Source organism: Giraffa tippelskirchi, chromosome 3, assembly GCF_054371585.1.
Source record: "Giraffa tippelskirchi isolate mGirTip1 chromosome 3, T2T-mGirTip1v1.2.pri, whole genome shotgun sequence".
In the NCBI taxonomy this organism is placed as follows: Eukaryota; Metazoa; Chordata; class Mammalia; order Artiodactyla; family Giraffidae; genus Giraffa; species Giraffa tippelskirchi.
Window position 1 is genome coordinate 9,262,719 of NC_137277.1, and position 13,724 is coordinate 9,276,442.

General features: G+C 53.2%; 1 protein-coding gene across 1 annotated transcript; it reads right to left on the reverse strand.

The window, feature by feature from the left end:
- Nucleotides 1–321: 321 nt before the first annotated feature.
- TK1 (thymidine kinase 1) lies at nucleotides 322–13,603 on the reverse strand. The gene is made up of 7 exons (XM_081575669.1): nucleotides 13,477–13,603; nucleotides 13,334–13,365; nucleotides 12,198–12,308; nucleotides 9,338–9,431; nucleotides 1,840–1,929; nucleotides 1,424–1,543; nucleotides 322–1,266 (listed from the first exon to the last, which is right to left on the reverse strand). The coding sequence occupies exons 1-7, from the start codon at nucleotides 13,540–13,542 to the stop codon at nucleotides 1,063–1,065; spliced, it is 717 nt and encodes a 238-aa protein (XP_081431795.1). The 5' UTR covers nucleotides 13,543–13,603; the 3' UTR covers nucleotides 322–1,062.
- Nucleotides 13,604–13,724: the final 121 nt, after the last annotated feature.

Genomic DNA, 13,724 nt, shown 5'->3' on the forward strand with positions numbered 1-13,724 from the left:
CAGCAGAGCTGGTCTTCCTGGCTCCTGAGCTGTCAAGTGTCTGTTTCACAAAATAAAACCTGACCTCACAGCCTCAGCTGGCAGCACAGACCAAGGCTTCATCTTTCCAACCAAGCCCCAGGTTCCTGCATCCACCCATCTTGACCTGAAACTCTCCCAGACAGAAGAGCAGGCAAACATTCCTCTTAGAACACTTGATGCTCATCTCTCAGTTAAAAAGGAGTACTGGAAAAAGATTTGAAAGGAAATCCCCATACCTGAATCACGTCAGAGGTGTCTCTAGTGAGACCTGGGGAATCCCAGACAGTTAAAAGAGAAATATGCTTTTACCAACCAATAAATTTTAATATTAGTTATTAGTTACACACACACACACAGCCCCCACCTCCTCAGAAGACGAGCCCATGGGAGCTGAGCCCCAGAGCAGGGTAAGTGTTACCCACGTGGAAGAAGCTGTAATTCCGGAGAAAATGACTGCCATATCAGGAAGGGCTTTCAGCCCAAAAGGAAATAAGAACAAGTCCAGCCATCCCCAGGGGCGGCCAGGAGCCCTTCCCAGGCAGAGGGACCAAGTCTTTGCGTGGGAGGAGGCCCACGCTGAGCCAGAGGTGCTGGGGTATGGACTGCCCAGTGAGAACAGAAACTCAACAGCAAATGCCACAAAGGGGGAAGAAGCCGGCGACGCCACTGTCACAGCAGCTTGCGGCTTGGCCTCACCTCAAGAGGGACGTCTGCAGTGGCCAGACCCTGCCCTGCAGGGCGGCCAGCTCCGGCCTGGGGAGACTGCGATCGCCCCGCAGCCTGGATGGGAACTGAGAAAAGCCGGTGGGCAAGCAAGGAGGGAAGTGTGCAGTGCAGACCACCAGCCGTGGCCTCGGCCTGGGAAAGGGCGCAGCAGCAGGCCTACCGCTGGTGAAACCTCCACCCGCCCCCAACCCCGCCCCCCCACTTCCTCCTCCAAGAAGGCCGGGCAGCGCGCGGGCGTCCGCCAGGGGGCGGCAGCGGGCGGCGGGGGTGGAGCAGGTGGCCAATGAGCGCCCGCCCCGGGGAGGGGCCAGTGCCTCAGTTGGCCTGGCTGTACTGCAGGATCTGATGAGCGGCAAACAGCTTCCGGGCTCCCGGGGCCTCCATGGGCTTTCCCAGCGTCATCGGGCAGTTCTCCTTATTCTCTTCACTGTCCAGCACGGCGGGCTGGCCCGAGAGCTTCTTGAAGTAGCACAGGCGACATACGGAGTGGTACTTGTCTGCTCCTCCGATGACCTCGACCTGACCACGAGACAGGAAGCGCCTGGCCTGAGCGCGGGTGCAGCGCCCCACCCCTCACCCCTGGGAGGAGGCAGGGGGCGGCTGCCTCCTTCTCCATGCCCAGCCTCTTGGTTTAGGCGCCCCCCACTACCCCTGGGAGAAGGCAGGGGGCGGCTACCTCCTTCTCCACGCCCAGCCTCTTGGTGTAGGCGGCCTCTCGGAAGCACTCCATGCACACCGCTGTCAGCTTGACCACGCTCTCCGCCAGGGGCACCAAGTTCAGGATGGTCCCAAAAGGCTGTACAATCCACAGAAAGACAGGTGCACACTCATTTGGCTGGGTAGGCTTTTCCTGGAGACCCTGACTCACAGCCCTGAAGCCAGGAAACTAAGCCTAGACTTTGCCTTCCCCCAGAACACCAGCCCAAGGCAGGTGGAGTCAGGGGCACCCCGGGGAGCTGGGTCTGCCTGGCTCGAGTGCTTGGGCTCGGGCATGGTGTGGGCATCCAGGGTGCGTTGGGCTGTCCATCTCTGTGCGCTGCCCAGGCCCCTCTGTGCCCAGTCCCACCCCAAGACCTGGACCAGACACTTCACCTTCCTCTGAAAAGTTCCATCCAGCGCAGCCACGATGACGGTCTTCCCCGAGTTGGCCATGTTCTCGCAGAACTCCACGATGTCAGGGAACTGGGGGAAAGGGTGAGAGGAGGACGGAGTGAGCTTCCGCCCTGGGTAGCAGCTTCTGGGAGCTGCGGACACGCTGCCAGGCCCAGAAGCTCCAGCTACCGGGATCCACGTGGAGCTGAGAACAGGGCGGCCCCAGCCCTCCCACCCGGCACACGGCCTGCACACCCACAGCTGCCCGAATGGCTCCCCCATCGCACCAACTTTCCACAGCAGAGCCAGGCCATGCTCCAGGCTAGGCGCCTGGACCTGCCACCAGGGTGATGCAACCCAGATGGAAAGGCCGTCTGCCACCGCAGTGGACCAAAGCTCAGATCCAGCACTGCCTCGGGCTTGAACCAGGTTCTTGGTTGGACCCATGAGCTGTGACCCTGGCAATGACTTCATGTTCCTGAGCCAGGAAAAGGCAAGGAAGGCCCCTGGTGATGTTTAAGGATTAAGGACACTCATGTAACTTATTACATATGTATGCTATTTGGCTGAGAGGCAAGCTCTGTGTGTTTGCTTCTGTTTTTTCCTTCTTTTAAACATAATGCGCCATGTGATGCCTGGAGAAGGGGTAGGAGTTCCACTGGCCGCTTACAGAGCAGAATGGCTCAACACACTGCCTGCAGAAAGTCACTTACTTGGTAAATCAAATTTCATTTCAAGTGGCCCAAGAGGCCGCTACTTAAACGAATCCTTTGGTGACCTTTCACTGGTCAATCATCTATCTGGTCTGTGGGTTGGGTGAAGTGGATAGCTTGGGTGTTTGGTCAAAGGGTCTCTCTCCAAGCCACTCGTGGAGGTGCGTAGTTACAAGACCTGAGGGCTCACCCAGACAAGGACCAGGACAGGGCTTAGAGAATCTGGAGCAGTTCCAGTGGGATTCACCGAAGCCAGATCTGACTGCCCTCTGCAGGGTTTGCCAAGCCTGCACTATGGAAACGCCAGGCTCCAGCCTGGCTCAAGGTGAGGCCCCTCCTTTTCTCTAAAGGACTCGCTCATCACTGGTCACAGAAATGCAGCCCCCAGCCTGCAAGGACCTGTCGGCCAGTGCCCCCCCATCCCCACCCCCGTTGTCACAAACAAAACTGTTTCTAGACACTGCCAGAAATCCACGGGGAAGGCGGGGGAGGGGTGGGGGGGCGGAACCACCCTGGGAGGAGCACCCTCTTCATCTTACCCTCCTTGTCCAGACATGGTCCCTCCACACCAGGGTTTGGGGACCACGAGGGGTCCTCCACCCTGCCTGCTACAGTGATGCCCACGGTCAGAGAGCTCAGTTCTTCCACCTGAACTTTGTGCCCTGTTCACATGCCACCCCACTCTCTGCCCAAACACTGAACCTGGGGCCCCCAGCAGGGGTTCCTGAACGATCCAAGGTATAGTCAGAGCTGCGCAGGTTGTCTGCAACATCCCAGAAGGCCCACTGGTAACCAACCACGTTACTGACATTTGTTTCTATCGCCATTAATTTTTTTAGGTCATGTTATGGGTTGACTTGTGAACCCTCCCACCCTTCTCAAATCCTTATGCTGAAACCCTGACCCCCAATAGCTCAGAATGCGACCTTATTTGGAGAGAGGGTCTTTGCAGAGGTCATCCAGTTAAAGTAGGTGTGTAGGGTGGGCCTCACTCCAGTATGAATGGTGTCCTCACAGAAAGGGGAAACTTGGACCCAGGGACAGACAGAAGGAAGACGATGTGAAGATGCAGGGAGCAGACGGCCACCCACACGCTGAGGGGACCGGCCTGGGACAGACTCTCCCTTGGGGCCTCAGGGGGAACCCACTCTGCCCACACCTTGATCTTGGGCTCCCAGGCTCCAGAGTTGTAGGAAATAAATGTCTGTGGTTTAAACCGCCTGGTCTGCAGTGCGTATTACAGCAGCCAGAGACCCCAGTACAGGTTACATTTAAAGCGGGACTTCAGAGGACCTAGCAAACGTAGTTTTCTTGGGAGACAAAAATGATCACCACAGGGGATCCAGTGAGAAAAGCAACAGGAGGGGTTTCTCGACAGTGACAAGCCTTCCCATGTGGTTCATCTGCCGGCCTAGCACCAAGGCTGACCTGCTGAGAGCTGCTTCCTGAACGAGGTGTGATGGGGGGGAGAGGACCGAAAGCGGCGAAAGCGGAGATCAGGCAGCCAGGAAGGAGATTCGCCCTCATCGTCATGTTGCCCAGAGGTGGCGGCCTCGTGATGCTCGAGGGAAGCACCCCGGCCCTGCCCAGGCGGAGACCCGCTTCCTGGCAGCCCGGCTGGCGTTGAAGGTTGCAGAGGCCACAGGAGGGGACAGGGTGAAGGATGTGACAGTGAAGGATTCAGCCGCTCCACCACGAATGGTAAAGACTAAATGAGATGCCCAGACCAAATCCAGAGGCAAATAAAGCAGGAAGAAATATTTACAGCATGGAACAAAGTGGCACTGGTTATATCACATGACCTAGAGGAAAGCCAAACCAAGAGAAGGCGATTTACAAAAGGAGAAACACAGGGAAAACAATGTCAGACACCCAGGAAGAAAAGAGAAAGGCAGTCAGAACAGAATATGTGCGTGTAGCCACCGCCCCCTGCCCTCCACGGGGGATGTCAGCAGAGACCCGGCGGTCCCCCTGCCCCCGTAACCCATCCATGCCCCTCCAGCAGAGGACCGTCCTGGGCGGCTTCCAGGCTCTCCCAGGGTTAATGCTGAAGTCCTTCCTTCTGACCAGGCCAAAGCCCCTGATCTGGAGCACACTCCTGCCTGGGAACTTCACCCTACTTTCCTTCCAGCCCATTTCTGACCATCCTCATAAAGCATGATCCCCACCGGGACTCCACCTATTCACACTGCTTTTCTCTCCCCTAGCTGTCAAACTTTTACATATCTCTTTCCCCCAGCTAGAATGGAAGTGCAAGGGTGAGACCCTGGTGTACCCCCAACACCTAGAACACTGCCGCCATACGGCCCAAGCTCAGAAAACACTGGATGAATAAGCTCGACCCCTTGACCAGTGATTCCAATACACCAGATAAACCCCAATATACCAGACAGTCCGATTTCCACCCACATGTCCATCACAGCCTTTAAGCGCTGTACCCAAGGGGCTGGGTCATGCAAGACACGGTACATTCATAAGGATAGGTGTCTGTTGACGTAGAAAGATGGTCACAACATGTGATATGAGCCCGATCTATAAATAGCTATATATGTACAGAGACTAGAAGGATGCAGACCAACATGTTCTGTGATTTTTGTTTTGTTTTTCTGGGCAGTGAAAGAGAAAGGCAGGCCAGTGGCAGGAGCTGCCTGCAACTCACAGTGGGCCTCAGGGTTGCTGTGAACAGAATTAATTCCATACAACTGATTTCATAGAATTAATTTCATGAGCTTCTGGCCTGGTCACACAGGACAAAACCAGACCCTTCTAGGGAATTCCCTGGGGGTCCAGTGGTTAGGATTCAGAGTTCTCACTCCCATAGACCCGGGTTCAATCCTTAGTCCAGGAACTAAGATCCCACACCTTGTGTGGCATGGTCAAACAAACAAACCAGACTTCTCCCTAAGCATGTCTGAGCACGGACAGAGCGTAAGCATCACCTAGGCTGCTGCTGCTGCTGCTAAGTCACTTCAGTCGTGTCTGACTCTGTGCGACCCCATAGACAGCAGCCCACCAGGCTCCTCCGTACCTGGGATTCTCCAGGCAAGAACACTGGAGTGGGTAGCCATTTCCTTCTCCAATGCACAAAAGTGAAAAGTGAAAGTGAAGTCACTCAGTCGTGTCCGACTCCTTGCGACCCCATGGACTGCAGCCTACAAGGCTCCTCCGTCCATGGGATTTTCCGGGCAAGAGTACTGGAGTGGGTTGCCATTGCCTTCTCTGATCATCTAGGCTACGGAGTACCAAATGTCCCCCCTCCTGGCTAAAGGAGTGACCCCTGCTGCTTCGGCCTCCTGGCCCACCCTCCCTACAGGTGACGTTTAAGATGCTGGTCAGAATCATCGCCCTTCCCAGGACACCAGATCAAGAGCTAAGCCGGCCTCCAAAACCCTCCCTGCAATGACCCGATGCCGCCCCCATTTCCTAATAACCAAGCCCTCACCCACACCCCCCACTTCTCATGCCAGTGTCTCCCTGCAACTACAATCCCCAGTTGTTCAGTTCTGGGGCTGTTCCTGGTGGTCTCTGGACAGAAGACGTTGGTAGTCAATCATGGACTTTCTCCTTAGGTATAGTCCTTCCTGACTTTTCCTAGATACCCCTCTTCCTACTTGTGGTAAAACAGAGATAAGACCAGCACTCGAGGTGACACCGCCAGGCTGGTGCGCCCAGGAGCCAGCTGCCCACCTACTGCCGCACCCTCAGCTGATAGCTCGGGGACTTCAGACACACCCCTCCCCGACACCCCGTCTGCACGGGAAGGATGAAGGAGGGAGGGGCAGTCCTTCTGTCGAGTCCCACGTTGAGAGGCAGCCCCCTGAACCCCAGACTTCTTGCTAAGCAAGACCCACAGGGGTGAGGACAGAACAGAAGACTGGCGATGTTTCCATAGGGAGTTTAATAAATACTTGTGATGGAAACTCAACTGTGACTTGCTGGCCAGGGAGGAAGCAGCCATAGAAACAGGGAACAGAACTGGGGGTCAGGTGGCCCACCAGCTCCCGAACCAGGGCACTTGGCTCTCAACCAAGGAGGTGTCAGAAGAGGAAGGTCCCTGCCAGGGTGTCCAGCTCAGCCCTGGAAAGACGCTTTACCTACAGCCAGGGAGCAGAGTGGTTAGCAGGCACACACTGGGCCTGAAGGACAGGAGAGCCTCCCCAAAGCTCACATTCCTTGTTCTGAGAACCACCCCCCAAAACTGACCAAGGCTCCCCAGAGCCTTCCGGAGATCAGAGTCTAGAAGAGAAAGGGAAGAGCTGCAGCCCCGTTCTCACCCCGAACCCCAGGTTCCTCCACATGTGACTTGAAGCCACAAAAGAAAACATAAGTGTACGTGTGTGCGTGCATGAAGATGCCAGCTAAGACACAGCTGTGTTCAGAAGCAAGCTGACCGTCTCCAGGGTCAGAAATGGAGTGGACATGACAAGGTGAGTGAACAAACGGATGCAGCCTGGCTCCCGGAGCAGGCCCGGGCAGCTGGCAGTCCATCCCCAGAGGGGACACGCTGAAAGATACACCCCATGTTGGGATAGAGGACCCCCAGTCTCAGGTGGGAGGGAAGCATGGGGCTGTGATCTCCATAATAGAGCCTGAGACATCCCCGTAGGACATTACAGCCCGAGCCACCGGCTCCATCCTGCCCTGGGACCTGGAAGGCAGGGAAGGCAGATTGCCAACCACTCACCTAGCAAAGAAAAGTATTTCCTTAATTTTCTATTTCCTCTTCCTCCAGGGCATAGCACTAGACCACATGTACAGACAAGGGAACCATATGCCAAAATTCCAGTGGTGAGAAGGCAGCAGAGGCAAGGCATGCGTGCAGACCCTGACACATGGAAGCCACGCAGGGACCCCCTGGGTTCTAGGGACCTCCGACTTCTCCCCTCTCTACCGTCAGCATGCAGCCACCCGGACTGATCTCAGAAGTCACATGTGAAGACAGGAGCCTCGTTGGCAGGCCATCCCACCACTGATGACTTGGAATAAATTTCTTTCGTGGTAAGCTACTGAAAATTTGGGTTTATTTGTCATAGGAGCTCACATTACCCTAACGTAATGGGTGGAGGTGGGGGTCGAAGTAAACTCCCTCGGGAATTTTAGTTTCATCCATTCAAGACACACTTGCAGAAATAAAACACTGCAAAAACGCTGGCGAGAAACTAAGATCACAAAAGACAACCCACAAGCTCAGCCAGAGAACACGCTCCTGAAGACCCAGATGCAGAGTGAGCTGGAAACGACTTTAAAAAGAGGCTTCCAGAAAGGTAACGGAAGGAACAGAATTGATTCTTAAACAAGAGTATCTAAATGTCCATCAACACATGAATGGATAAAGAAAATGTGGTATATATATACAATGGAATATTACTCAGCCATTAAAAATGAACAAAATAATGCCACTTGCGGCAACATGAATGGACCTGGAGTGAAGTAAGTCAGAGAGACAGATATCATATAATATCACTTATATGTGAAGTCTAAAAAAAAAACAAGGTACAAATGAACTTATTTACAAAACAAAAATAGAGTCACAGATGTAGAAAACAAACTTATGGTTACCAGGGGGTTAAGGTGGGAGAGTATAAATTGGGAGATCAGAATTGACCTATACACACTACTATAGATAAAACAGATAATTAATAAGGACTTACTGCATAGCACAGAGAACTCTACTCAATATTCTATAATGGCCTATATGGAAAAAGAATCAATAAAAAAGAGTGGATGTATGTATACATATAACTGATTCACTTTGCTGTACCCTTGAAACTAATACACTGTAAGTCAACTATACTCCAATAAAGCGAAAACAAACAAAAAACCCAAGAGTAGATTGTTAAATAAGCCACACCCAGTACGAAACAGGATAAATAAAAACAAGCCTCCCTGGACCACACTGTTCTGAGAGAAAATACACGGGTTCCCTGCCCAGGAAAGTGATCAGAGAAGCCTTCTTCTAAGCTCTAAGGTGTGCGGCTGCTGCTTTTTCAAAGCAACAAGGGGAAATACCGGCCAAGTGCCACCCCACTAAAACTAGAAAACAAAATAAAGCCATTTTCATATCAAGACTGGGAGAGCTTCCCACCGACACAGCCTGGCTGTAAGAACTACTAAAGGATGTACTTCAATAGGAGGAAAAATAAACCCATAAAGAACAAGCAAGAGGGACTTCTCCAGTGGTCCAGTGGCTAAGCCTCTGTGCTCCCAATGTAGGGGGCCCGGGTTCAGTCCTTGGTCTGAAACTAGATCCCACATGCCGCAACTAAGACCTGGCGCCGCCAAATGGATAAATAAATATAAAAAAAAAACAAACAAGCAAGAAGCATCAATGAGCCAAACCAAACCAAACCCTTCCTTCTGGTATTGGGAAATCAAATTTTTTTGTTCATTGTACGTTTTTTTGTTTTTAAGGTACAATAAATTCCATGTAATAGTAACACAGAGGGGCTTCCCTGGTGGTCCAGTGGCTAAGATTCTGTGCTCCCAATGAAGGTGACCCAGGTTTAATCCCTGGCCAGGAAGCTAGATCCCCCCCTCTGCAATGAAGACTGAATGAGACCCAAGCAGCCAAATAAATAAATATAAAAAAAACAACAACTCAGGAACACAGAAAGTAGTAAGGGGAATTCAAAGGGTTTTCAGACACTAGTGAAAGCAAATTAACTTAACAATATTTACCTACTTAAAGATCAGAAATAGAACCAATAACCTCCAAACCAGCAGAGGAAAAAGGCGGACAGTTGAGGGGTCCGTAGGAAGAGCAATGTCAGGACAAGTCAACTTACAAACTGCCCTTCGTCGATGCCAATGACAGCCATGCCCTGGGCATCCTGGATCACGTCCCGGAGCAGACAGGCTGGCAGGGCCTCCATGGTGTTCCTGGGGACAGAAAGCCAGAGTGTGGGCAAGGCAGGGGAGCCCGAGGAGACCAGGAACCAAGATGAGGGGCTAGGGAAGCGGCCTCATGACCACCCCCTCCTTGCAAAGCAGGTCGAGCCATCTGCCCAGAGCTTTGAGAAGTTAGTGCCCGTGGGAAGGCATCTGGGGAGGAGAGTAAAGGTCTTTGTCCAGAAAACCAGTTATTCAACACGAGCTATTTCACTTCACGCTTTGGACTGGAAATTAGCAATGCCCAATGTAAAGGTCAACCCGGATGCCAAGCCCTTCTCTGCTGTGTGTGTAAGGGGAGGGGAGGGGCCAGGGCACAGAAGGGGTTGATTCATCAGGTACAGTGTCCCGGGCCCATGATGCTTTGGGGATGAATGAAATCTTTTCATTCCCTTTTAAAAAAATCAGAATAAGGGGCTTCTCTGGTGGCTCAGTGGTAAAGAATCTGCCTGCCAGTGGAGGAGGCACAGGTTCAAACTCTGATCCTGGAAGATCCTGCGTGCTGCACAGCAACTAAGCCCGTGTGCCACAGCTACTGAGCCTGTGCTCTAGAGCCTGGGAGCTACAACGACTGAAGCCCGTGTGCCACAAGAGAAGCCACCCCATGAAAAGCCTGCTCACCATAACTCGAGAGCAGCCCTTGCTCGCCTCAACTAGAGAAAAACCTGAAGAGCAAGGAAGAGCCAGCCCAACAAAAAAATAAAAATAAATAAATAAAATTATTTTTTACAAAATCAGAGTGTGACTTAGTCTGAATTATTTTTGTCTCCCTAGCAATGTAGTCATAGAGTCTAATTTTTTTCTTTTTATAGAGGAAGGGGCCCATGAAAGTCTTACCATGGCCCCGGGCAGACCATTAGCACCAGAATCTAAGACTTGCAGCCCCGTGTGCCAGCAGAGATAAGCTGAGAACACCAACCAACAGGGCAGTGACCTAGAATTCCCTCCTTTGGCTGATTACAGGATTTCTTACAGATCATGGAGCTATTAACAGGCAGAGTCGGCATTCAAATCCACCTTCATGCTGCTGCCTCGTGGGTCCTAAGGGCAGATTCCCACCCAGCAGAGTATGAAAGCGAAAGGCAGCATGTGGGAATGTTCCAGTGCATTACATGACTCAGTGAATCCCGCCCTGCCCCCGCAGCCAGGCCTTCCGGAAGAGGAAAGCTAGTTCTCTGTCTTCTTTTTAAAAAGTTTCTGTTTTTCCACAATGTTCTCTTCTTCTGTTTCCATTTCTGCCTGCTCCTCTGAACTAGCCTTGCAAGGGGCTACGAGCTTCCTGAAGGTTCTGCAGTTTGCAGCTAGAGTAGCTCAGACCATAAAGAATCTGCCTGCAAGACAGGAGACCTGGGTTCGATCCCTGGCAACCTACTCCGGTATTCTTGCTGGGAAAACTCCCACGGACAGAGAGGGGGCAAAAAGTCAGACACGACTGAGCAACTTTCACTTCACTTTTAAAATTATGCCGTAATAATTATCTTACCAGTTATCTTCCGATCATTCTGCTTCAAACTCCGGGAAGAGTGTGCAACTATTTCCTGCATCTTAAGTTCCCCACCCTTCCCCAAATAAAGAAAACCAGAAAGCAAGCAAGGCAGTAAGCTGGTTCTATCTCTAGCAAGAGCACCGTCTCTGGAGCTTTGTCACCCTGCCAAGCACTCGGCCTCTGCTGGGGCTTGTCCAGGCCTCTACAGCCCATGTCAGAGAGGGTTTGTGACCCTGGGGCAGAGCTTGTAAATGTACTGCATCAGACAGTAGGTCGGGGAAACGTTACTCAACATTTAACTTAACTCTGAGTCCAGGGCCCTCTAAGCCTCACCACCTGCCCGCCTTCAGAACCCCACTCTTTAGCCTCTGAAATCACCCAGCCCGTAAAAACTAACCATGCCGTTATGTTGAGGCCACTCTCTCCTTCTGAGATGGGCCACACTCTGTCTGTGGCGTGTGATTCTCTCTAAATAAATCCACCTCTTACCTTTAAAATTTTTTTTTTTAAAAAAGTGCCCACCCTGAAACCACATACAGCATGGCCTTGAGGCTGGGGGCTCAGGTGGACAAGTCTGAAAGACAACAACAGTGTCTCAGGCTCCAAAATATCAGGCCCCAGTCTGCTGCACGGAATGGCATGAATGGTACTAAATTTTACCTCCCAACCTCAGGCAGTGGACTGAAATGTCCACAGGGCGCAGGCAGATAAACATAAAAGGGGGATGCTTGAAGGCCACGAGACGACAGGAAGTCATCGAGGACAAGCCAACTAAAAATTTAAATAAAATTCACTCTATAGGCCAACAGGACCAGTCTGCACCCTCCATGGAGGTCAAGAGCAGGAGGTCAAGAGTAGTAGCCTTGGTCAGATACTACTGACATTTGGGGCTGGATCATTCTTTGTCGTGAGGCAGTCTGTGCATGGTAGAATGTTCAGTGGCATTCCTGCCCTCTACTGACAGTTGCCATCATGTCCTCATCTCCTCCTATGGTTAAAAACTAAAAACATTTCCAGACATTACAAATAGACTCTAGAAGGCAAAATCACCTCCACTGGATTAAGAACCACTGGGCTAGAGTCCCAAGAAAGGCCAAGTTGTAGGGTACCATGCCAAGCAACTAGGAAAGTCTGCAGATTTAAATAGTTCGTTGTCAGGCATCAGCATTATTAACCATCCCCTCTAAAGAACTCTGACAGTATGTTCTGTGAATTTACACCGGGCTTCTCATGAAAGGTGTGGGGACAGGACGGAAGAGGCAGGGACTGACCGGTCGTGTGTGGAGAAGAGGCTGCTGTAACGCGTGTCTTTGGCATATTTGATCACCAGGCACTTGTACTGGGCAATCTGGAAGCGACGGACCCTTCTCATCAGCTCAGTACTGCAAAGTAAGGCCCAAGTGTTAATGTGGGCGAGGAAGACCCCATCAGCTCAAGTTGGGCTCCCCACCACTTTCTGGGGGTCTACAGCCTGAGTCCCACCCATGGAGGGGAAGGCTGCAGGGCAGGGTGTGGGAAAGACCTGTGAGGACAGAGAGGGCCCCAGCACAGAGTTTCAGTCTAGACCCAGAAGGGAGGAGCAGGTCTGGGCAGGAAGTCATTCTCTATGGGGAGGGTGTCAAGGAGGGGCCCTCAGGTGGTCCAGGGAAGGGCTGGAGGAGTGATTCTGTCAGGGGCACGGTGGGGTGGGCAGAGGCAAAGACCATATGCAGGGGAGAGGGGTCCAGATTCCATTCCAAAATCATCTCACCCCACAGTTCTTCACCTAATCTGAACTAACATCACAGAACTTCTTGGTGCAACAAGGAAAGCACCGTGTCTGTGTCCATGAGCCCACCCTGAGCCTCACCATCGTGGGCAAGGGCTTTGGGCTGGAGGGCTCTCCCCCAGGGCCATGTAGGAAGGGGCCAGGGGAGTTACTGGGAGCTCGCTGGCCCCACCTCGGTCTGGGATTGGGTCTATCACTTCAAGGAAGCGAAGGCACCAGTGGCTTGACTCTGCAGTGTGCAGAGTGACTACCTTCCTGGGCCATCTAAGGAAAAAGTCACACTGGAAGGAAGCGACAGACACTGCAGGGCGCTCAGGACCCGGCCACCGTGCACACGCCCTTCAGGTGGGGCTTTAGAGGGGCTAAATGATGACCAGCTCCCGGAAGGACGGGTGGTTGCATGGCCCCAAGCGGAGGAGCGCCTCCTCCGCGAGGGATTCCACGGAGGAGAGACGTTCTGGGCGGGAAAGCGGGGGTAGGGCAGTGGGGATGTTCTGGGGGGCCGCTGCTCTGAGAGGGGCCGCAGGTTCGGGGGGGGGTGGGGGGCGTCAGGGGTGGACGGCGTCCCGGGGGGCTGGAGGAGGAGCAAGGAAGCAGAGGAGGAGGTCCTGGGCCACCCCCGTCCCGCAAGGCCATTACCTTTTTCCTGAGAACATGGGTCCGAGAATCACCTAGGAGAGAAGGAGAGGTCACTTCGGGCTCCAGGGCGCATGGATACCCGGGGACCCCCACCCCCAGTCATGACTCCGATCCTGACCCCGATCCCGCCCCTGCGCCCGCACCTGGATCTGCCCCCGGGTCTTGCTGGGGGAGCCTGGCAGCACGTTGGGCAGGTTGATGCAGCTCATGGCACCCTCGGGGAGCTGGCAGACAGAGAACTCTGAGCCGCCGCCGCCGCCTTGCAGACTCCCGCCGGTTCCCGCGCAGGGCACGTTATCCGGCTCGCGGGCCAATCGGGAGCCGGGGCCGCCGTCCCGGAACCAATCACCGCGCGGCCGCGGGAGGAGGGAGATTTGGCCTTAACCCGCCC